Source organism: Sus scrofa, chromosome 15 (genome assembly GCF_000003025.6).
Source record: "Sus scrofa isolate TJ Tabasco breed Duroc chromosome 15, Sscrofa11.1, whole genome shotgun sequence".
In the NCBI taxonomy this organism is placed as follows: domain Eukaryota; kingdom Metazoa; phylum Chordata; class Mammalia; order Artiodactyla; family Suidae; genus Sus; species Sus scrofa.
In genome coordinates this window covers 117,112,548-117,137,418 of record NC_010457.5, presented here as the reverse complement: position 1 = coordinate 117,137,418, position 24,871 = coordinate 117,112,548, and the positions used below count along the sequence as shown (strand labels likewise).

At 38.8% G+C, this 24,871-nt stretch overlaps 1 protein-coding gene across 1 annotated transcript in view; it reads left to right on the top strand.

The window, feature by feature from the left end:
• Nucleotides 1,530–24,871, top strand: part of BARD1 (BRCA1 associated RING domain 1) — an 86,407-nt gene continuing 63,065 nt past the window's right edge. The window contains exons 1-3 of the mRNA XM_021075146.1: nucleotides 1,530–1,827; nucleotides 12,682–12,738; nucleotides 18,694–18,842. Of these exons, the coding sequence (XP_020930805.1) occupies nucleotides 1,685–1,827; nucleotides 12,682–12,738; nucleotides 18,694–18,842 (349 nt within the window). The 5' untranslated portion in view covers nucleotides 1,530–1,684. The remainder of the gene's footprint in view (nucleotides 1,828–12,681; nucleotides 12,739–18,693; nucleotides 18,843–24,871) is intronic.

Genomic DNA, 24,871 nt, shown 5'->3' with positions numbered 1-24,871 from the left:
TTCTCAAAGCATATGACCAAAATGCGAAATTTTCTTTTACTCTGATTACAGTTAAATTACATCCTAATTTAAAAAAAGCACCTGATAAAAATATTGGTGACAGTTTATGGTAAGTAAAGCATTTGTAGTATTGATCATCTTCATATTAATTTTGAGTACTTAATGCAGGTGATTTTACACATATCTCATTTAATAATTCCACAGATCTACAGGATAAACACTATTATCCCCGTTTTGCAGATAAGGAAATAAATGCTCAGAGAACTTAAGACTTGATTTAAACTACATAATTATTTAGTGAAGGAAGTGGGATTAGAGTAGGACTGCTTGACTTCTGAAATCTCCAGCTAACTCCATTAAATACCAAAGCATCTCTCCAAGTTCATCTAAGTTTTCTAGAGTTTGAGTTCTCTGCAAAGAGTAAGCAATGCCTGAACATGGTTAAAAATCAAGGATTAACATTTTGGCTACCTCTGAGTTTAAATATATGTATATTTATACACATATATATATTTATACATATTTGGTTAGTTTCCCATGCTATCATAATAGGTCTGTTAAAATACCCTATTATGGAATTCCCGTCGTGGCGCAGTGGTTAACGAATCCGACTAGGAACCATAAGGTTGCAGGTTCGATCCCTGGCCTTGCTCAGTGGGTTAAGGATCTGGCATTGCTGTGAGCTGTGGTGTAGGTTGCAGACGCGGCTCAGATCCCACGTTGCTGTGGCTCTGGCGTAGGCCGGTTGCCACAGCTCGGATTAGACCCCTAGCCTGGGAATCTCCATATGTCTCCAGAGCGACCCTAGAAAAGGCAAAAAGACAAAAGAAACAAAACAACAACAACAAAACCCCTATCATATCTTTAGTAATAGTTCCGCTTCTATTGGCCATGTGTTTATGTGGAAATGTTTTCGATAGCTGTAGTGTAGCTTAAGGATTGGAGGGAATTGAGTTGACACCGGGATACCAGTTAGAAAGCTATGGGAACAACCCAGGTCAAAATCAGGTAAGTGGACCTGTTCAGAGTTCAGAGAAGTAGGGAGACTTGAGAGTAAGTTGGGATAAAAATGCAAGGATTGACAGTGAATTGGCTGAAGAAGGTGAAGGGGCGTGTATTAGGTTTTATCTGTGTATATGGAGGTCAGTGAAAAGCCTGGGTTGGGAGTAGAAAGTTACTTCTTAGGAGTTAAGAATGGCATCTTCGGTGTCACGAGCAAAGCTTTTCCAACCTCAACAGTAGTCGAAACAGGACTTCTTTTAGAAAACGCTCAACTAACTTTCTCGGTTTGTGATTTTCCTTTGATTAAATTCGGCTAAGAGTCTCTCAAATCCTTGCTCTAGGAAAGCAAAGACTGACCCAAGCGCTCGCTTTTCTCCCTCCCGGAAAAGGCTCCGGCCCCGCCCCCCTTCAAGCCGACAGCAGGGGCCCTACGGCGGCCCCGCCCCGCCCCGCCCCGCCCCGCCCGAGGCCCCGCCCCACCCGGGCCCGCGCGCCGGCACTTTTGGCGCGTTTCGGCCCTGCCCCCCTACTCCGCGCGCCCCGCCCCCTAGGCGTCCCGCCGGCAGAAACGCGGGAACTGTCGGGCCCTGGGGTGGGGTCGCCCGCTTGCGGAGTCTCGGTGATTGCTAGAGTCAGCCCTGCCTTCGGCTTTCCAAGGAGCCTTTCCCCCTAGGGCGGGGCGATGCCGGGGAACCGGCTGCCGAGGGTCCGCTCCGGGAACGAGCCTCATCCCGCGCCCTCCATGGAGCCGGCGGGTCGCGGGGCCTGGGCCCACAGCCGCGCCGCGCTCGCCCGGCTGGAGAAGCTGCTGCGCTGCTCGCGTTGGTAAAGACCGACCCTCTAGGGGGCTGCCGGGAGGGCCGCGGCGGGGCTGGGGTTGTCTCCGTCTTGGTGGGGGGGTGCGGGGATCTTTTCAAACTCCGGTTTGTTCCGTTCACTCTCGTCCCGCAGTTGGGCTGGCGAGCAGAATAAGTATCTGCCCAGGGGAATGATTTTGGTTATCCCCATTCTGGGCCCCATTCACATTCTTTCTGGGTGGCTTTCTAGCCTTTTTTTGCACCAAACTCAGCAAACACGGTAGTTTTTGAACTTTAGCGCGCTTACGAATCATTCAGAGGTGTGGCTAAAAATCGGATCCCTGATCCCACCTCCAGAGTAGGCTGGAAGGCTCTTCTGTGTAGGGCTGAGGCATCTGCAGGCTCACAGGGCCCTTGATTCTTGTGATCACGGTAATTCCAGAATGTTAGGCCGAGGGCTGTTAAGGGTGAGGAGGCCCAATAAATTTGAAGCAGCTGTCACTCTTTGCCGAACTAGCCCCTTTGACCTTTTCCTCTGTCGCAGCCGCATTTGGGGAGGGGGGAGAGTGTGCGGGGGGGACCCTTGTTGGGGGTAGATTGATGATAGCAATGTGATAGACACCAACAATTTCTCATTCAATTTCACATTCTCTTGATTTGATTGAAGACCGTATGGCTTGGAGTTCCAACTCTTAGAGATGCTATATTATTTTTTGCTTGTTTCCCTTCATGCTGTTACACCATGGGAATCCTTTCAGTTCATGGTTTTCATTCCATCTGAAGATATCATTTTCGTGACTGGTATGCCTTGCTTCTCCTCCTGTAGCTCTTTCTAGTATAGAAATCAAGAAGGTTTATAAAACCCAAGAAGGGCTCATCTCACTTTTCATTTCTTCCAAGAGCATTTATTGAGCACCTGCTGTGTGCCCAGCTCAGTATTTCTGCATCGGTACCACTCTGGCAGGTTTCCTTTCTGCTTGTAGCTGTTCTATCATATTTCTTTTTTTGGACTTTCTTTTGATCCCATCCCTCCACTCCCCCCACCCCATTTCTGACTTACAGAACTTAAACATAAAGCATAAGTAAACATAGCTTTTTCTTTAAAAATGAAAAGGACTTAACACAGAGTTTTGTGCTTATATTTTATGTTACAAAAACTTTAAAACCTGTGACAAAATGTCATCATTACACTCCTTAGAAAAACGGCACTTGTGCGTGAAGTTATTCTGAGTTGTGTTTTCCCATTGCATAGGGGTCATCCACTTGAGAATAAGAAATTTAAAACTGGCTCTGCTAGTTACTGTAATCACACCTTAATAGTTAAGCACATTTCTGCATGGGAGGCACTAGGACAGCAGCAGGATGCTTGGTCTAGACTCTAAGAGTCAGACTGCCTGGGGTCAGGTTCCAGCTTTTGACACTGTTGAATGGACCCAGTCATTCATCCTATCTGTGCCTCAGTTTCCTTATCTGAGTGATAATAGTGCTCAGTTCATCCTCCTGTGAAGTTTCATTAATAATTAAAAAAAATTATTGAATCCCTATTCTAGGCATTGGAGATTCATTAGTAAACAAAGCAGATAAAAAATGTCAGCCCTTTTGAAACTAACATTCAGTGGGAGAGAAGAAACTAAATGAAATCATACATGTAAAGTGTTCAGTGTAGTGATTGTCCTAGAATAAATGATTAATTACAGGGGTCTTATAAAAATACAAAAATGGAAATCTGCTTGCTGAATGGTTTGGGGGAGACAAAAGAGATAATCTATAGAAATAATCTAGGTTGTCTGGAAATCTAATAAATCCAGTTTAACTTTTATCGCTTACCAGTATTTTTCCAGTTTTCTACTGAAGTGAGCAGACAATAAGAGCCAAAGAACTGAAAGTAGGCATCAGTAACTAGGTTCAGACTTTTCATACACCTCATCCTGTTGGCTGGTTAATGATGTTGAACTCCAGTGATTTTTTTTTTTTTCTTTAATGAGTATGTTAACCACTGATTAAATCTCAGCTGTTTCTTTGGTTGCACATTTTAACATAGGGCTCTGCAAACTTTTTTTCTTAAGGGTTGAATGGTAAATATTTTAAGCTTTGCTGCTTGCAAACGGTGTCCTTGTTTTTTGTTTTTTTTTTGTTTTTTTTTTAAAACAACCCTTAAAATGTAAAAATAATTCTTGGCTCAAGGGATATACAAAAACAGTCAACTGGCTTGATTTGGTGCATAGTCAGTAGTTTGCCCAACTGTTTTAACAGGTACAATGTCTTAAGGTTAAAAACCCTTTTTTTGGTGTAACATTTTACATCACATGGGGTTTAGTATTTAGAAACGATTAATGTTCCTCTCCCTGCCACTGTATATTTGCCATTGTCTGTAGTGAGTAAAGCTTGACTAGTTGATTTTTACCCATGGGGGAAAAACCCTGTTCTTTCTGCCTGTGCTTTGCCTAATAGCTGCCTGACATCATTGCTCGATGGTCTGCTTTGAATGTTGCTACCCATCATTTAGAGAAACATTATATTATTTGAAATTGTGTGTCAGTATGTCCTTTTTCCAGAGCTCCAAAGTTTTACCCAGTGGGCTAGCGATTACCCCAATTACCCTCACATTCAGCTTGCATCTGTCATTCATCTTGTGCTCCCAGCTGTCACCTGTCCTGTGTAGCACATTGGATTTGTTTTGCAGCAAGCATCACTTGTGGGTGAGGGTGGATTGGCTCCATTAAGGACATCCTTTCTTGACCTTTAACATAAGTGTGACTCCAAGGTGAAGCTGATGAAATTGTTCCACAGGGCAGATGTGACATTCGTTTTAGGTCCAAGCCTCCCAACAAGATAGAAGCTATTTAAAGATTTGGAAAAATGAGACAGGAAGACCATATCTTTTGAGAGGCTTACAGAAAGCCTGCGAATAATGTGTTTCTAAAGGAAGCAGGAAGTAGGAGCTGGAATTAAAAGCTCGGGTGTCTTATGACGCTATTTTGTGAATTAAGATAATGAAGTACCTCTTAATATATTTTGGGGGTGGGGGCTTTGGCTTTTACTGCAGTTGTGGTTCAGAGTTCTAATGACTTAATTGAAGTATAGTTTGACTTACAGTCTTAAGTTAGTTTCTGGTGTTCGGGAAAGTTATTGAATTATCCATGTATTCATACTCTTTCATATTCCTTTCCATTTGGTTTATTATAGGACATTGAATATAGTTCTCTGTGCTGTACAGTAGGTCCTTGTTCTATTGACTTTTTAATCATCTTTAGGTAAAAATTAAAAAGTAATTTTGTGATTTTTTTAAAGATAGGTGATAGTTTTCTAAATTACCCCTTGTTCTAGTAAAGATAATTTGTATTGTTTTCGCTTATATTTTGAGGCCGTATAGCTTAGTGGTTAAGAGAATGGATTTTGGACCCTGGCTTCAAATCTTGGCCCAGGGATTTTGGACAAATTATTTCATTTTTGTACGCTTCCTTTTCTTCATCTGACAAAAGCGTTATTAGTAGTTTCTACTTGATAGCTTTGTTTAAATTAAACGAGTTAAATTTATAAGGTACTCAGAGCAGTATCTCTTATGTTCCAAGTGTTTTATGAATGCTTGTAAAATAAAGGATAGATTTCCTGACTCCAGCTTTCAGCTTTTGTCTTTCTTCTTTAGTTTGGATTGTTCAGAGGCATTCTTCTAGGCCATTGAGCCTTTGATGGGATGATTATTCCCTAGAGTTTGCTCTGCTGCCGCTTCTTCATTAGCACAACAAGCAATCACTGAGGCACTGCCTAAATGGTGGTGCCGCGGGGACTTTCTGCCCAAAAGGAGCCTGTGCTTAACTGTGAGGGATCAAGTATACACACAGTTCAGGGTAAATTATGATGAAAGCCAAGGGGATGCAGAGAAGGGTACTTGGGTGAAGGCAGTGGAGGAAAGCTTCCTGGACTTTGTATTTGCGGCTTGGGTAGATTTTTATAGATAGATGGAGCCAGGTGGAGAATTACGGCAAATAAACAGATGCTAGAAAGCATGTGGAATAAAGAGGGGGAGTGAGTCAGATGGGCAGAGTTAAGACCTGTTTAGATCCTAGTGATTAAAAGCTCAACGCATTTCATGTGTTTCACATAGTTCCTTCCTAAGGGGAGTCTTTTGTTTAACTTTCCTGGAACTCCGGTCGGTGTCCTCATCTGTAAAATGAAGAAAATGGATGTTCCCAGATTCCAGAATTATTAGTGTTATTGGTTGCAAATTATTGTTTAAAACTTTTAGTGAAATTTGACATACACACAGAAGAGGGCACAAGTTATTGGTGTCCATGTTTCATATGTCCCTCCAAATTGTGGAATTTTATTTACTTTTGTAGTATTTTTATTCTTTGACACCTGTCTCCTTCAGTTAGGCTACACATTTCATAAAGAAGAATTTTCCATAGGTTCTTGGAAATAATTATAGATAGGAAACAGTGGGTAGAAGGTGCAGGTCTTTCGTCCTGGGGTTTAGAGCTAGAACCACGACATGCACATTCCTGTTACAGGCTACAGCATAGCTGGTCTTGTATAGGGCTTGTAACGGCTAGAGAAACTTTCCACACACATGGAGCATCCTTTTGTACTGTCCTCCCTTGCCTAGGAGATGGCCATATAGGTGACGCTGCTGTTGTACAGGTTTGGGGTTCGGGCTGCGAGTGCAGATTTGAAGGTCATCTACATACAGATGGTAATTGAAGGCATACTTCCGGAATTGAGCCAAGGAAGAGGATATAAAGGCGAACTCTCATGTCTGAGCCTTGAAACTCAGCGTTTGAACGTCAGGTAGAGGAGGTTATGCTTTAAGGACAGAAATATCAGCAGTTACTTAGATACTGTTTTGCTTTGGGGGGAAGGGAATAGAAGATAGAATTAAAAAAAAAAACTCTTTGAGTTGGGTATACATATTCTTGGTGGCTTTTCTGGCTCATAATAGACATTCTAATATAATTAGTCATTACTAGAATTCTGCTGCCCCTTTGACTTTTGGTATATGTGACACATTGGTTTATACTGTCTTTATTGACACTGAAAATTGGACATGAATTCTTATTTTTCTCATGTGATTTACTTGAATCTGGCATGCAAAAAAACTATATAAAATAAGATGCTTTCATGTCATTCATACCCCTTGTTAACAGTTTTGTTTATTCTCAAGGTAGGTAAGACAAATTGTTTAATTGGCTTCAGGAGGCTCTGAATTTTGATGTTAAATGCATTGGTCCACACTTAAAAATAGCTTGGGGATTTTCTAAAATGTAAGAGCACTGTAGTAGCTATCTTGCCTGATAGTAAATAGCAGTTGATACCTCATGGAAGCTTAGGGAGCCATTCATTTAAGAAATTGGTCTGCTTCAATATGGTGTAATCTTAACTAAATTTTATTTCCTTCTCTGTAAAGAAAATTTTATATCAATAGGAGCTTTTTCTGAAAAGAAAAAAAAAAGTTTGTTTTTCCTACTTAGTTCTTCCTCTGACGGCACCGACCTTTTCAGGTGAACTGCATGTAAAGTAACAGAATATGACTGTAGAAGGGAAAGAGTAAAGTAGTTGAATTTTCAAGGTATAGAAATCCTGTTACCGTGCAAATGTCGTCTTATGCTTCTGGATTTTCTTCCTTCTAATATAAATGTATATCAAACAAAAAATAGGGAAAGGATAAAATAGAATTGTTAATATAAATGCATTTTTGTTTGTAGTCTTCCACTTGGTTCACTCACAAAGATTTATTGAGAGCCTGCTGTTCATATATAGCACCATGCTAGGTAGGTAATGGTGTGTTGGGGAGTTCAGAGAAAAATGAAAGTAAGATCTCTTGTCTGTAGGACAACAGTCTATTTGGAGACTTGAAAAAAAAAAAGAAAAAAGAAAAGAAATCAGGCAGATAAAATTCAGAATATTTAGTTTTCAACATTGATTTCCAGAGCCTCAGCTGAATGCTACCTGTGGAACTTGTAGAGCATTTTGTACTTAAGCCATATTTTAACCACAAAATTACCCATCTAGATTATAAGCTCCTAAGGAAAGAGTATAACACAGTCAACTTTGTGTCCTGTATATGTCTGGGTACAGGTTTTGCCTAAGTGGTGGCATGGAAACCAAATTCTAGGAATTTCTGTGCTTCTTTGTTTAGTGTCATTTTATTATGTCATCCTGGGCAGTAATTGGAAGATGTGTAGGCTTGATGTAGTTTTTGGGGAGGAGGAAGTGTATTCTAGGCTGGGGATAGTCTGAGCATTTGTGGGCTTGGAATTGGACACAAGGTGTTTGAAAAACATCACAGACACTGATAAGAGCAGGGTTTTTTTTTTTTTTTTTTTTGCCTGTACCCTGGGCACCTGGAAGTTTCCAGAGATTGAACCCACACCATAGCAGTGACCTGAGCCTCTGCAGTGACAATACTGAATCCTTAACCCACTGAGCCATGTGGGAACTTGAAGAGCCGTTTTTGTTGAGGAGCAGTGAGGGCAAAGTTTGCCTCGCTTGCAGATTGTGAAGAACTTTTTAATATTGAAAAGTAATCCATGCATATGCCAAAGGACACGGTATGGTCATTAAATATTTGTTAAATGAATGACAGGTCTGAATCTTCTTCAAGAACACACCATGATCAGTTTCTTGTGTATCCTTTAAGAGGTTCATTTCCTAGGTAAACATTTAGATTGTTTCCAGTCTTGTACTATAATAAACACAAGACCTGTACTGGAGTGAATACCCTGTCCATGTACCATTACATTTAAGATTTTTTATTGGAATTATACGTGAACATAGTTGACAGCGTTAATAGGCCAAAAGTATAATGAAAACATTTTTGCCACATGCCTCATCACCCTTGAGTTCTATACTCCAGATACAACCTCTTTTCATCTGTTTTAATTCTAGAACTTCCACATTGCCACATGTGTTTCTGTTACTAGTTCTTGCCTTTTTTTTTTTCTTTCCCCATTCTAGACATTATTTGTTAACTTCTTTTATCTTCCTACTCTGAGAAATGGGTTTCCTTTCCTCCCCTCCCCTCCTTTCCTCCCTGCAGCATGGAGTTCCCAGGCCAGGGATCAGATCTGAGCTGCAGCTATGATGGAAGCTGCAGCTGCAGCAACGCTGGATCCTTAACCCACTGTGCTGCTGATGCTGTTGCACCACAGTGGGAACTCCAAGATGGATTTTCTTATTACCAGCTATCTATTGACTTTCTACTAAGGAAGAGGCCTGGATAAAGAATTCAAAGTACAAAACAATTTTCAGTCATTACTATGAAGACCCAACATCCCTTGTCACCCCTTGCCAGGTCTTATGCTCTTCTGAATCCTTAAAAAAATTATATATATAACTGACATTTTATTATTTCTTAATCTCTGGAAGCTTTTGGTATCTTTGCTACATAGATATCTTTAGTCTTTTGACATTTCAATTTTGCAAGCATGCGTCTGAGATTATCTGAAGAATAAATTCCTGGCAGTAGAATTAGTTGAGTTAAAGTTTGGTATCTTTAAAATTGTGATAGATATTGTCTGGTTGTAATAAGAATTCTTTTATTCCAAAGTGTCTTCTAGCTAAGCTCTAGTTGTCAGAAAGTCTGGTTTTGACAGAGGTCAGTGCCACCCTCTGTGTAAGTGTATCTGTTCTTTGAGCTTTTGCATTAAAGTTATTTTGAACTTGGCACCACCCTCTTCCAGCTTTGGCTCTAACACTTCTCTTCCTGCTCCTACCCCCAGCACACACACACATGCACCTAATTTTCATTCACCCTCCCAGTGTCTTTTCTCATCTATTAACAGCAATACAAAATATTTTCTAGGTTAGTAATTAGAATAATTAGTATAACTGATCAATTAGTCATAGATACTAGATTCATTGCTAAGTACACTGCAGCATCTTGTTGCTGGGTGAAGGATAAGGACTTCTAGATAAAGCGTTCAGAGCCATCTTGAGAAGGAAATTTAAGTTTAGAAGCAGAATCAAGGCATCGAGTCAGGTATTCGCAGAGAAAACCAGAGGCTGTGGACTGCACCCTGGGGGTAAGCGTATACCGAGAGATAGGAAAAGCAGCAGCTAAGGAAGCACTGAAATAGGCAAATGTAAACATGCTATAAGAAAACTAAAACTCAGTGGAAGGAAAAGTTTTAGGAAAGAGGGTGAGGTTGGTGTTATTTCACAGAGAGGTGAGGAAGAAGGAGGACGAAAAAAATGGCTTTGGTGCACAGTGTAAGCGCAGTGGTGGGAGTTAAAGCTGGAAAGGTAAGGAGATGGAGTTTGCTGGTGCAGAGCATTACTTAAGAACTTTTATCTGCAAGAAAGGGACAGGCTGGGGCAGAAGGTGGCGTGGATTCAGGATCTAAAGTGGTTGTTTTTAGGTTGCAGGAGAGGTTACCTGTGCATGTTTAGATGCAGGTGGAAGAGGAAGGATGGCTATAGTAATCTAAGGACAAATTTCGCAGCACATTTTAAGAAGGAAGAATGACTGATGGAGATCTTTCCCTCTGAGCCTGGAGGGAGGGGGAAGATCACGGTGAGGAGGTAGGAATGAGTCTAGTGGTTAAAAGCTCACACTGTTTGGCTTCAGTACGGTTAGTGGGATTTTGAGCTTGGTGATTATCTACTCCTTGCTTTGTTTACTCACAGAACATCTAATATATCACTTTGGTGGAGATACAAAGGTGAGGAAACTACCAAGTGAGTTTATAGAGACAGTTTGTTTATCTCTCTGTCTTTTTATAATGGCTATTCTTAGCCTGAGAGCAGGCACAGAAGGAGTAGGCTGTGGGGCCCTTGAGTGTCTTAAGAGGTCAGCAGAATTAGGGCGGTGGTGAGGAAGACTCTGAACTAGTTAGCTTGGAGGTTTGGTCAGGGTGTTGGGATAAAAAAGAAGGGGGATATTATGATAGGAGGAGATAATACTGCTTTTGAGATTGCAGAGGCAGAGCTCATAATAAAGTAGAATCCAGCACAATTTGGAGATTGGAGGTTAGGTTTGATGGGTCAAATAATGAACAAAAATTACAGGACCACCATGAGCATTGTAGCAGAGATCTTCATTGCCAGGATCATAGAAGTGGTTGGCACATTACAAGTCGTGTGTGTGTGTATGTGTATGTGTATTTTGGCTGCACCTATGGCATGCAGAAGTTCCCTGGCCAGAGATTAAAGCTGAGCCACTGCAGTGACAACACCGGATCCTTAAACCCGCTGCACTGCAAGAGAACTCCTACAAGTCATATTTTTATCACCATATTCTTTTTTCTTTCTTTCTTTTTTTTGTCTTTTTAGGGTTGCACCTGCAGCATATGGAGGTTCCCAGGCTAGGGTCTAATTGGAGCTGCAGCTGCTGGCCTATGCCAGAGCCACAGCATCACAGGATCCAAGCCACATCTGCCACCTACACCACAGCTCACAGCAATGCTGGTTCCTAAACCCACTGAGGGAGGCCAGGGATTGAACCTGTGTCCTCATGGATACTAGTCCGATTCATTTCTGCTAAGCCGCAATGGAAACTCCTATGACCATGTTCTATGTAGGGTGGTAGAAAAATAAGATATCGTGAGTTTTTAAAAAGTGATGGGTTGTATAATGTCAGTGATCACCATTTTCAATATCTTGAGAATAATATTGTTGATGTGCTCTGTTTTTAGCACTCTTTTGAAAGCTCAATTTCACTTTAACGTTCATATCTATTAAATGATGCAGTGTGATACTTTTGATCTTGTGAGAAATGTGGAAGACTATTTTTATTGACATGTGGTATGTGTACAGAGGTAATTGGATAATAGTGGTGTAAATACCTAAAGGACCTGGGGTTAGTATAATAAACCAAGCACAAAAATAATTCTTTTTTTTTTTTTTTTTTTTTTTTTTTTACTGTTTCTGTTTGCTCTTTTCTTTTCCTGTTTGCTCTTGCCTCATTACACCCTCTAGTTATAATGACTTGATTTGTGTTTATTAGTTAAGTACCATTACCTTCTTAGGATTAAAAAAAGGCAGGTGCTTTTTTAATTTTTAATTTTTTAAAAATTTTATTGGAATATGTTTGACAGCAGGTGCTTTTTGATAGGCAGTGCTGGGAATATGTAATTGTCTGTAGAATGCCAACCTGATGGTAGCTATTTGCAGTTGCTTTAAAGAATAAACCAATCAACTTTCTATAAACTGAATGAATGTATTTTGATAAGACATCTGTCAAAAATGGATGGCTACTTAACAACAACAGGAGACTGATTTTTTTTTTTTTTTTTTTTAAATTGAAAACCGTAGATTCGCATAGTCAAGGTGACCAGATGTCCTATTTTTCTGGAGCAGTCCTGGTTTATACCTACTGTCCTATCCAGTTATCACTCTCTTTCATTCTCAGAAATGTTCTGATTTAGACACTGCACTATATAGTCATTCTACGCGTTAGTCACATTTTGAGATTTATGGTCTCCCCTTTGAATCTTTGGTTGAAAGCAGCAGCCAGTGGTCGGTTTTACTTGTAAGAGGTTCAGAGAGACGGAACTAAGTTGCTTCTTTCTATGATTTCACAGTATATACAATATAAAAAGTGTTATCATTTGCACTGGTTTAGTAGTTATTATTTGAATTCAGCAGATGTGTGATGATACAATATTTAATCAGTGAGTAACAGTCTTTCAAAAATACGTCCTTTTTTCTTTTTCTTCCCCCCTACAGCACACGCAAGTTCCCAGACAAGGGATCAAATCCAGGCCACTGCAGTGACAGCACTGACTCCTCCACTGCTAGCCCACCAGGGAACTCCTCAAGAATACACCCTTAGTATCTTCTATTTTGAGAAAGAAAAATGGTAGTGTTGGGCCTTGGATTTGTTGTGTAAAAAATGTTTATTAAAAAAGCCCTAATTTTTCATTGTTTTCCTTTTTTCAAACAGCACTGATATTCTGAGGGAGCCTGTGTGTTTAGGAGGATGTGAGCACATCTTCTGTAGGTAAGTAATTATGGCTTATGATAGATATACACACACACACACACACGCATATATATAGTGCAACTATATTTTTACTAGATAAGTCATGTAATCATATTGATACCAGTATTACCTTATGTTGTTTAACTAATAGACTGCAGGGTAACTCACTGTACATTGTCTCATTTTAATCTTTTTAACTGTCTTCATTTACAAATCAGAAAACTCAAAGCTCAAAGAGGATGATTTGTTGAAAGATGGAAAACTTAGTAAGTAGCTTTGCTAAGCTAGGGGAAAAAAATTAATACCTCTTACATAATTCAAATGTCTTATTTATTCTTATTTTTTTGTATCTAGACTTTCCAAATTGTGAAAGTTTGATTCTTATTGTTATTATATTACTTTCCTAGGACTGACATAACAAAGTATCAAAGCTGGGTGGCTCAGAGCAACAGACATTTACATGCTCACAGTTCTGGAGGCTGAGAGTGAGGTGTCAGTAGGTTTGGTTCCTTCTGAGGGCTGTGAGGGAAAATCTGTCCTGGGCCTCTCTCCTACCTTTGAGGTGGAGAATCTTTGGTTCCTGGAAATCTTCGGCTTTTCTTGGCTTGGAGATGTATCACTCTGATCTTAGCCTTCATGTTCACATGGCATTCTCCCTTATGTGTGTGTTTGTCTCTGTGTCCAGATTTCTTTATTTTAATACAACTATCAATTAAATTGAATTAGGGCCTACTCTGATGATCTCATCTTTTTTTCTTTTTACAGTTGCTCCTGTGACATATGGAAGTTCCTGGGCCAGGGGTCGAATCAGAGCTACAGCTGCAGCTGTGCCAGATCCTTAACCCACTGAGCAAGGCCAGGGATCGAACCTGCATCCTCAGAGACGATTCCAGGTCTTTAACCTACTGAGCCACAGCAGGAACTCCTGATGATCTCATCTTAATGTGGTCATCTATGAAGACCTTATTTCCAGATAAGGTCGCATTCACAGGTCCTGGGGTTTAAGACTTAAGCATCTTTTGGAGGGACACAATTCAAGCCATAACAGTTATTTGAAATTGTATCCATCAAAGCCCTGGCTTAGAGGTTAGAATATTAGATTTTCATCATCTTATTTCTTACTCAGGAGAAATCAATTAAAGGAGTGAATGTTTTAGTTTAATTGTCTGTGAGACAGAGTTAATATATCCTTCTTTGAATCAGTCTTTTAATTATTTCAAATTATGACTATGTGATTACCTTGCATGAGCGTACTGCAATATGAAGTTTAAACACATATGAAAATAGTTTACTGTGTGACTTCAGTGGGTTAGGGATGTGTGGGAGGTAGTTACTGTTGGGGGTCCCAATTTGTTTCTAGAAACACAGATCTGTTACATAGGGCACATCCAGCAGGAGGATGGGGTAGGAAATAGTATCTATTGCCAACCTGATACCTCCATGTGAATGATGAAATGCGGTTTCAGACTTGATATGCTCAGAGCAGATCTGTTGATCATCTTCGCCTTTGCCCAGTTCTTTCCTTGATAACCTTCACAGCAATAAATGGTGCTATCGGAATAAATGATAGCGAATTTACTCAAAGCAAAAGCTGCTAGTCATACCTGATTGCCATTTTGCTTCTTCCCCATCCTTAAGCTTTGTCAGTTTCACCTCAAAGTGTACCCTAAATCTTGAATTTTCCCACTTTTTTCTCTGTGTGCTACTGTTTATACTTTGGTCTAAGCCACTATCCAATTCTCTCAGACTTAGTTCATTAAACACATCAAACTCACTCCTGCCCCAGGACTTTTGCACTTACTCTTTCTTCCATCTGTATGTACTTCTGCTAAATTTTTGTGAGGCTACCTTTCCATTAGTTGCATTTCAGCTCAAATACTACCTCCTCCAAAGTCTCCCATTATCTCTTTAAAATTTTGTCCATTTCCTGTCTCCATCTGTGGCATGCAGATTTATTTTGTTTCAGGGGATGTACTCACTGTATATAATAGACTAGTGAGAAATCTCCTGGTGCATAACAGATTCCATGAAATTGTATGCAAAGCATGTGTGTGTGTGTTCCATACCTTTTAATTGGATTCTAAAAGGGTCTGTGACTTAAAATGGCTAATGAAAGATTAAGACAGGGATGAGAACATTTAAAAGAGAAAATGGTCGTCTGTGCCTTCAGTGTACTCCCGGTTTGTTTTTATTATATGATGCCAAGAATTAGGGCAGCTGTTTGTATTCTTTGCAGATTTGTAGCTATGTAAAGCTGCTGAGAAATGCAGTAAATACCATTCAGCTTTTTTTTTTTTTGTCTTTTTTCTATTGCTTGGGCCGCTCCCGCGCATATGGAGGTTCCCAGGCTAGGGGTCAAATCGGAGCTGCAGCCACCGGCCTATGCCAGAGCCACAGCAACACTGGATCGCAGCCGCGTCTGCAACCTACACCACAGCTCACGGCAACGCCGGATCGTTAACCCACTGAGCAAGAGCAGGGATTGAACCCGCAACCTCATGGTTCCTAGTCGGATTCGTTAACCACTGTGCCACGACGGGAACTCCCATGCAGCTTTAAAAGTTGGTTTTGATATGTCCCAGTGCAACCGAAGCACTAGAGTCGAGGGGAGGTTGGAGGGATAACAGATTTTTATCTTATTGACATGTTCTGGTAGTTTCAGAATACTTTCATGTCCGTAAAACTAGTCCATTAACTTTCTTTAAGACATGTGGCAGGGAGACCCAAACTTTTGGTCTCAGCCATTTTATCCTCTTAAAAAATTAAGGAACCCAAAGGGCTTTTGTTTATTATATATGTGTGTATTTACCATGTAAAACTAAGATTTTTTAAAAAATATGACTACATTTAAAAATAATAAATCTGTTACATAGTGACATAAGTAACGCTTTTTAGGGAAAATAACTATTTTATAAGCCAAATTAAAAATAGAGTGGCATTGTTTTCACGTTCTTGCAAATCTCTGTATTGTTTTGGTGAGTAGCCAGCAGATTCTCATATCCACCTACGTATTTAAAATGTTTTGATAATGTTGTTCTGATTAAAGCATATGAAGAAAATCTGGTCTTTTACATATCTATAGTTGTTAAAAAGAGTATTTTAACAGCCTTTTAAAATAATTATGAATATTCTTCATTGCTACTCTATCACTACTTGTCAAGTGCTAGTTTCTTTAGATTTGTTACAGTGTGGAATCTAAGCTATATCGGTGAATGTTTGTTATATTAAATTTCACTGGTTCATCTTGTACTTTGAATGGCTGTTTTGTCCACATGATTTTATAATATCACACATTGGTCATTTGGAAAATGTTGGCTCAGTGATTTTATAACATCACACATTGGTCATTTGGAAAATGTTGGCTCAATGAGTTAGGCAGATCTATTGAGAACCAACATATATCTCCAGAATTCTGGATTAATGTATTCAAAATAATTTGATAACAGCATTAAGACATGTATTACAGGGAGTTCCACTGTGGCTCATCGGGTTAAGAACCCGACTAGTATCCACGAGGATGAGGGTTTGATCCCTGGCCTCGCTCCGTGGGTTAACAATCTTTCATTGCCACGAGCTATAGGTTGCAGACATGGCTCAGATCTGGTGTTACTGTGGTTGTGGCACAGGCCAGCAGCTGCAGCTCTGATTCCCTGAAAAGAAAAAGAAAAGGAAAAAAAGACATATGTATTACAGAATATATAAAATAGATTGAATAGATTGATCTGAGTACTAGTGTGGTGCTGGTTAAGTGTCTTAACTAGATCTCATTTTCCTCATCTGAGTGAGATGGTGGCACCTGCAGCATATGGAGGGTCTCAGGCTAGGGGTTAAATTGGAGCTACATTCGCCAGCCTACACCACAGCCACAGCAACGTGGGATCTGAGCCGAGTCTGCAACTTACACCACAGTTAATGGCAACTCCAGATCCTTAACCCACTGAGTAGGCCCAAGGATTGAACGTGTGTTCTCATGGATGCTAGTCAGGTTTGTTTCCGCTGAGCCATGACGGGAACTCCAAGATGGTGGTTCTTTGATGAATGGATTTTGACTATATTTCACTGGTATTCCTCAAATAAGTATTGTACAACAATTGATGACTTAATAAAAAAATGGCCTGAAGATCTAAACAGACAATTCTCCAAAGAAGACAGAAAGATGGCCAAAAAACACATGAAAAGATGTTCAACATCACTCATTATTAGAGAAATGCAAATCAAAACCACTCTGAGGTGCCACTTTACACCAGCCAGAATGGCCATCATCAAAAAGTCTATACATAATAAGTGCTGGAGAGGATGTGGAGAAAAAGGACCCCTGTTACACTGTTGGTGGGATTGTCAATTGGTGCAACCAGTGTGGAAAACAGGATGGAGATTCCTCAGAAAATTAAACATAGAACTACCATTTGATCTGCAATCCCATCCCTGGGCATCTATCCAGAGAAAACCATGACTGTGAAAAGCAACATGTACTCCGATGTTCATTGCAGCATTACTTGTAATAGCCAAGACATGGAAACAACTAAATGTCCATCGACAGAGAGTGGATGCAGAAAATGTGGTACATATACACAATGGAATATTACTCAGCCATTAAAAGGAATGAAATACCAGCATTTTTAGCAACATGGATGGACCTAGAAATTATCATGCTAAGTGAAGTCAGTCAGACAATGAGACACCAACCTCAAATGCTATCACTTACATGTGGAATCTGAAAAAAGGACAGAATGAACTTCTTTGCAGAACAGATGTTGACTCACAGACTTTGAAAACTTAGGGTTTCCAAAAGAGAGAGGCTAGGGTGTGGGGGGATGCTGGGGTTTGGAATGGAAATGCTATATCATTGTACAACTTTAATAAATTCATTGAGTAATATATAAAAAAAAGTTTGATGATTTAAATCTCCTGAGGAGTCAGTTTACCTGTTTTATATGTTGGGGTTCCAAGTTAAGAGTTCTTAACTATAAGCAAACTCAAAAAATTTCCTTTCTTTGCTAAAGAAATTTGACCCAGTGATCTGGAAGGCCTCTCTCAGCCACTGGCTTATAATTCATTTTACAACGTGTATTGAGTTACTTGTGACATGAATCAAGCTGGGATCTGAGAATACAAGGATTGTAAATACCACAGCCTTTTTCTGAGGGAGCTCCTGTTTTAAGAGTCATCTGAGTCTGCATATGAGTGGGTCACACGAAAAGGGGGTAGTTTTTGGAAATGTGGTATTTATAACTGCTATATGACCCAGTCCTGCTGCAGCCCCCCTGGTGAAGCTAAGGAAGGAGTAGGTTTATAGTTTTCTTATTTCAGAATTCACAATAGGCTTCAGGGGGGATTATGAACAAAAACTTGTATCCATCTTCATCAGTCACAAATGGTTTATAACCCCTAAAGTTAGGAAAACCCTTTGAATTATGAGACTATAACTCTTGGACAGATAATCCAAAGTAATTTGAGTCTACAGGTTATAAAAGTGTCTGAAAGAACCAAAGATGTTTTCTCAAAAACTGCTTTAAAGCCTTTAGATACGTATAAAAACAGAAGAAAAGAAAACTTTCCTTGTCTCTTTGCAGTAATTTTAGTTATTCCATGAAGCATAGTGTGAGGTTAGGGTAGGAAAGGTTGAAATGCATGGCTTGCATGCATTAGGTACAGGATATGTTTGTTTATATCTCCCTCTGTACTCTCACTCTTTAGAAACTGTAGATTTATCTGCAGGGAAAAATTATGCAGACTATTGTCTGGCCAGGTGTAGTCTCCTCATAACAAATTACATAAGTAACTTTAGATTTAGATTGTGTGTCTGTGTGTGTGTTATGCTCTTTCCAGAACACTGTTTTAGCTAATATTTTGTAATCGACCATTGTTAGAATAGCCTCTCTTCACTTACTTCTGTTCAAACTGTTTGTTTGTTTTTTGAAATTTGGATTCTACTGGATGTGTTGATATCTATGTTTTTTAATCCTTTTAAAGTAATTGTATAAGTGACTGCTTTGGATCCGGATGTCCAGTGTGTTACACCCCCGCTTGGATACAAGATGTGAAGATAAACAGACAGTTGGACAGCATGATCCAGCTTTGTAGTAAGCTTCGAAACTTGCTGCATGACGCTGATTCTTCAGGTGAGAAATATCACTGTCTCTTTTAGAATTAGAACTAACTGATAAATTCATATGATCACATAAAGTATGTAGAATATGAGTAACGTATTTCAGATTTTAAGGTTTATAGTGTTAGGAATCATTTTGAGAGGTGACAGATACCTTAGAGATAATTAAGTCTGACTCTCTTATTTATTAGATGAGAAAGCAGGGTCCAGAGAAGTTAAATGTCTTAACTGAGTCACATATGCAGTTAGTACCAAGAGCAGAAGACTTTCACTACCTATACTACCTACTTTTATGGTTATAATAATTTCTGTATCATATATATGGAAAGGTGATTTTTGTCCCTAATCATGGTGATTTTTCCTGAAACTCAAATGTAATTTCACAAGATAGAATACAACATTCTTTGTATCATTTTTCCATGAATTAAATACATGTGCACATTTTTGAAAGAACAAAAATCTAATATTCTTTTTTTCTGTCTATTGGAGCTTAATCTTTTTCAGATTGTTGCTAGACTTTATATATTAACTATATATCTTTCCATTGTGCCTTCTACTGATAACTAATTGCTGTGGAAAGAAAGTAAAGTGGGAGTTCCTGTCGTGGCTCAGTGGTTAACGAATCTGACTAGGAACCATGAGGTTGCGGGTTTGGTCCCTGGCCTTGCTCAGTGGGTTAAGGATCTGGTGTTGCCGTGAGCTGTGGTGTAGGTCACAGACGTGGCTCAGATCCCGTGTTGCTGTGGCTCTGGCGTGGGCCAGCGGCTGCAGCTCTGATTTGACCCCTAGCCTGGGAACCTCCATATGCCACGGGAACAGCTTTAGAAAAAGGCAAAAAGACAAAAAAAAAAAAAAAAAAAAAAAAAAAAAAAGAAAAAAAGAAAGTAAAGTGTTTTAGGAGTTCCCATTGTGGCTCAGTGGTTAATGAATCCGATTAGGAACCATGAGGTTGTGGGTTTGATCCCTGGCCTCTCTCAGTGGGTTAAGGATCTGGTGTTGCTGTGAGCTATGGTGTAGGTCACAGATGCTGCTCGAATCCTGCGTTGCTGTGGCTGTGGTGTAGGCTGGTGGCTACAGCTCAATACCCGTAGCCTGGGAACCTCCATATGCCACAGGTACGACCCTAAAAAAGACAAAAAAAAAAAGTAAATGTCTTTAAAAGCACAATGAGGAGCAGTTTTGTATAAGTTCATCTGTGTTTTCCACTCCAATAGCATTGATTAAAGCAGGAGTTCTTAATCAGGAGTCTATATATATTTAGGAGTTCCTGTTGTGGCTCAGTGGTAATGAACCCGACTAGTATCCATGAGGATGCAGGTTTGATCCCTGACCTTGCTCAGTGGGTTAAGGATGTGGCGTTGCTGTGGCTGTGGTGTAGGCAGGCACCTACACCTTTGATTCGGCCCCTAGCCCGGAACGTCCATATGCCATGGATGCGGCCCTAAAAAGACAAAAAAGTCTGTGCACGTTTAGTAGTGTTGAGTGTTGGGGTGGGGGAGGAGTCATGAGCTTCTTGAGTTAAGTGTACAATATAAAAAATGCTCATGCTATGTGAAGTGTCTTTCATCAGATTTTTAAAGATGCATGGTCTGATAGGAATGTTGGCCATGCATTGAAAGTTCGGTTGCTGCTTTGTTTGTGGTGTCATGATGTTTTGATTTTTCTTCAGTTGCTGTATAGTAATATATTAGCTAGCTTGTTAGGGCTGCTGTAAAAACGTACCATAAACCGAGTGGCTTAAACAACGGAAGTTTATTGTCTCATAGTTCTGGAGGCCAGAAGTTCCAAATCAAGGTGTGGGTGCATTAAATTATTTCAAGATCTAGGAGGGAAGGATGTGTTCCAGGCCTCACTCCTGGACTTGTCAGAGGCAGTCTTCATGTTCATGTGGTGGTCTTCTTGTATGCACGTTTATGTCAAATTTCCCTTTTTTGTAAGAACACCATTCATATTGCATTAGAGTCCCACCTTCCTCATCTTTACTAATTATATTGTCAATGACCCTGTTTCCAAGTAAGTTCACATTTTGAGGCATGGTATTAGGACTCCAAAATATGAATTTTGGGAGAGACACAGTTTAACCCATAAACAAGTAATGTGATGTTTTAATGGTGATAAATGGGGGAGCAGAATAATCCTCAGTGGATTAATTGTAGTCAATTTAGGCTTACTGGGTACCACGTGCAAAAAAGAATTAGATGACCCCTTAAGAATTTTACTGTAGTTAGTGATATTTGAATTGTCAGTATGGTTTTCATATTTTATGGACTGTGGAATATGAAATGCCTTGATATTTCATCATTAAAAAGATATTTAAAAGAGTTTCCATTATGGCTCAGTGGGTTAGGAACCTGACTAATATCTATGAGGGTATGGGTACAATCCCTGGCTTCGCTTAGTGGGTTAAGAATTCGGTGTTGCCATGAGCTGTGGTGTAGGTTGCAGATGGAGCAGAGATCCTGTGTTGCTGTGGCAGTGGTGTAGGTTGGCAGCTGTAGCCCTGATTTGACCCCTAGCCTGGGAACTTCAATATGCCACACGTGTGGCCCTAAAAAGAGAAAGAAAAAAAAAATTTACAAAAATTACTGAGTTGAGAACAAAGTTTTGTATGGGACCTGAGGCCTTTTGGAATGCTTTCTTTCTCATCAAAGAGTAGAAATGGCATTTGGGGAGAGGATTGTGGTGATTCATTTTCCAAAGACTATTTTGTGTTCATTTTCCATATTATAATGAATAATAATTACATTCCTCATTACTAGGCTTTAGCTGTGCTTGCTTTAACATTTTCCTTATATTAAGATGATTTGTATTTTCATTGTTTAGCTAACATATAATCAGAATTTTAGGATCTTTATTCTGTAGGTGAGGAAATTGAGGGCTTGGGTTATGCAGGGTAGTCATATCGTCCGTTTCTTGTTTATTGTTTTGTCATTTACACAGTGCTTTTGCTGGAAGTATGAGTATTTGTTTTATTTGTTGAGTTGGAGAAGAATTGGCAGTGTTAAGACTAATTCATCTCCTAGAGACTAAACTTAATTAAACCAATTTTAAAACAAACTCTTAGATTCTGATTTCGGTAATCTGTTTTGTAGTGTTACCATCCTCCTTTGCTACATTTAGAGAGCATAACATAAGTCTAGCATACAAACATATTGAAATATAAATTTTTATCTGGATCTGTAATTTCTATGGTACAGAGCTTTCCCTACTTACTATACGTTGCATCATCATCAACTTTTCCTTGCAGGGTTCCCCCAAACAAACTAGCCTTGAAGGGCTTTTGAGGTGTTTTCTTTCTGTAGATCCCTTTGTTTCCTTACAGTTTATCTACTCATTATATTTCATGCATAAATATCTTTATGTTAGTTTATTACATACAAGTTATTCTAAAACTAAAGTGTTAAAAGGCAAACTAGGTGAATAGGTAGAGGGAACTTAATAGTTGGAGACAAATAATGCTGGATTCTCATTATAATGAGGAAATTAGAAAATAATCTTCATTGTAAAATAAAGGTATTAGAGTAAGTGATCCCTAAGTTCTAGCTCCCAAGATCATGTGGTTCTGTTCAGCGGTGAGAAGTTGAAGATGATGAATTAAGTGGGATGGTTGGACATCTCCCACATTTTCTCTATTTATTCTTTTAAACCTGTAGTTCACAATTTATCTTCCAAATGAACCTTGTTACTTTCATTTACTATAAAATATATAATTACTGTAATTAAGGTGGGTAATTAGGAAGAACTTGTCAAATCATAGACATAGTATATGATATACAGGAGATAAAGAAGCCTGATTTATAGTAATACTTTCTAAAATGAGCTTCTAAATACTTGAACAGATTTTTCCTGGTTCAGTGTACTTTAAAGAGAAGAGATTGTCTGTCATAAATTTTTCTGACAACCATTTATGGATAATTTTACCTTATTCTTTAAAACATAGTCTGCTTTCTACCAGTGGAGTTAAATTTGTAAGTTTTTATTTCCTCTTGCTTCCCCTTCCCCCAGACTTTGCAGGTGCTGGTCAGTTTCTCTGAAGCATATGTTGGTATTGGTGACATAAAAAAAAAATGCTTTGATTACGCTTTCATAGGGTCCCAATTTTCTTTTCGGTTTTCAGGAGAGATGCTGTCTTTCTGAAGTGAATTACATAGTGTTTCATATATGCGATGACTTTTTTATAATAGAGGAAGATGAGCATTTGAATAGCTGTGTTGCTGTTGTTTTGTTTTAAATAGAACTGAATACTTCTTAACTTACAAAATAATCATTCTTTAGTGAAGGCGTTAATGTTGCACAGATGGTAGCAAAGTACTTTCCTTTGATTTTTAATAAGGGACTAGTTTGTCAAAGAGATTTCTCAACTTCTGTTGTGAAACCTATAATAGAGAATAATTTGAAAGGCACACAATGTACATCATTATAATCCTTTGATGTAGATTAATGATAGCTAAATCACATTTTCTAATTGCCTCCCTTTTCTATAGCTTATTATTAAATTTTAAGAAAAACACTTGGCTAAGCAGCTCCTTAGCAACGTGCGCATCTCTATTCCTTGATGTTTTGTAGTGGCCTCAGAAATATTTAAATCCAGAAAATAGAATTCTTTTAAATATCATCATTAAGAAATTTACTATGTAGAGGAAGGACCAGTATTTTTCTTCATGAAACGAATATGGTAATTTATCATGCTTAGAAGCATTCACACATAAAAACTGTTGTAGCTGTTAATAGTATGATTTATGTTCCAGCAGTGGTGGTGTTTTTGCTTTTTCCAGTCTTAGCTTTGTTGTGCTGTGTAAAATCCAGAACTTAAAATTATGTTTTCTGTTGTGATTCTTGCTTATTAGTTAGGACAAGATACCTAATTACAATCTTCTTGAATAAATCTGTTACTGGGTGATTAGTGAAATTATTATGTATACATAAATTACATGAATATATACTCTCTTTATTTACTCCTTTATAAGTTACGAAATATGTGCTCCTGAGTTTGAAATCATGTTTTTTTAGATTTAGACTTTTTTAGTTGATTGTGTTATTCTTACTAAAGCTTTAATTTTCCTTTAAAATGACTAATTCTGCATTTTTTAAGTTTTATAAGAACTGAAAACCAGAATTTGACTCGGTTTTAATTCAGAATGGCATCAGCTATGTTTAGTAATCAGCTGTGCGTAATAATAAATTAAAAAAAAATTAAGTACGGGTTTTTATGAACTCTCCGAAGATTAACCTTTAGGTCTTTGTAATCCTGATAACATTTCATTTTGACCTTTTTCTCTAGACTTGAGATTATGTCAGAACGAACTTCGTTTTGAAACCTACTTGTTCACTGCAGAGAACCGAGTAGAATTTAGACATAGTCTCCGTGTGAATGGTTGCTCACTCTGTTTTTATTTCCAAGACCCTGTCCTAATAGCACTTTTCAGAGCAGGTGGTGTTCAGTTCAGACATTAAAAGGGTGTCAGAGGGTCTGCTCTTATCTGATAACTGCTTTTCCAGCTGGGTTTAGCATTTACCAACTTAGTGCAGTGCTTCCCTTTTCCATTTCTCGGAGGAAGGGGTAGCTTTTTTGGAGTGGAGTGAGTTGTGATTGAGTTCTTTAGGTTGGGAGGGATCATATCTCTGAAATTTCTGAAGATAAACGCCAATTGTTTTTCAAAAGCCACTCTTTCATTTTTTGTTATCTGTTTAAAGTGCTGTCTTTTACTTGGCAGATCTGTTTCTAGAGTTAGGACTTTGTACTTCAGAAACATGAGGTGAAAGACTAAACAGATGAGATTTTGAACTTTAGGGAAGATTTGAGATTTTAATTTATTACTCTTGTGTATTAATAATTTTAAACTGATAATAGTGTTCTGTGTGAATAAAGAATATCTAAAAGGAATTCAAAAATAAGATATTTTGTAACTTCCTTTTCTCTTGCTAATATTTTAAGACATGAGAAATGTTGAAATGTATTCCCAAAAACAATTAGAAAAATGAAATTAAAATTACATTGTATCTCTTAAGTATGAAAGCTTCATAGGAATAACACACTTGACA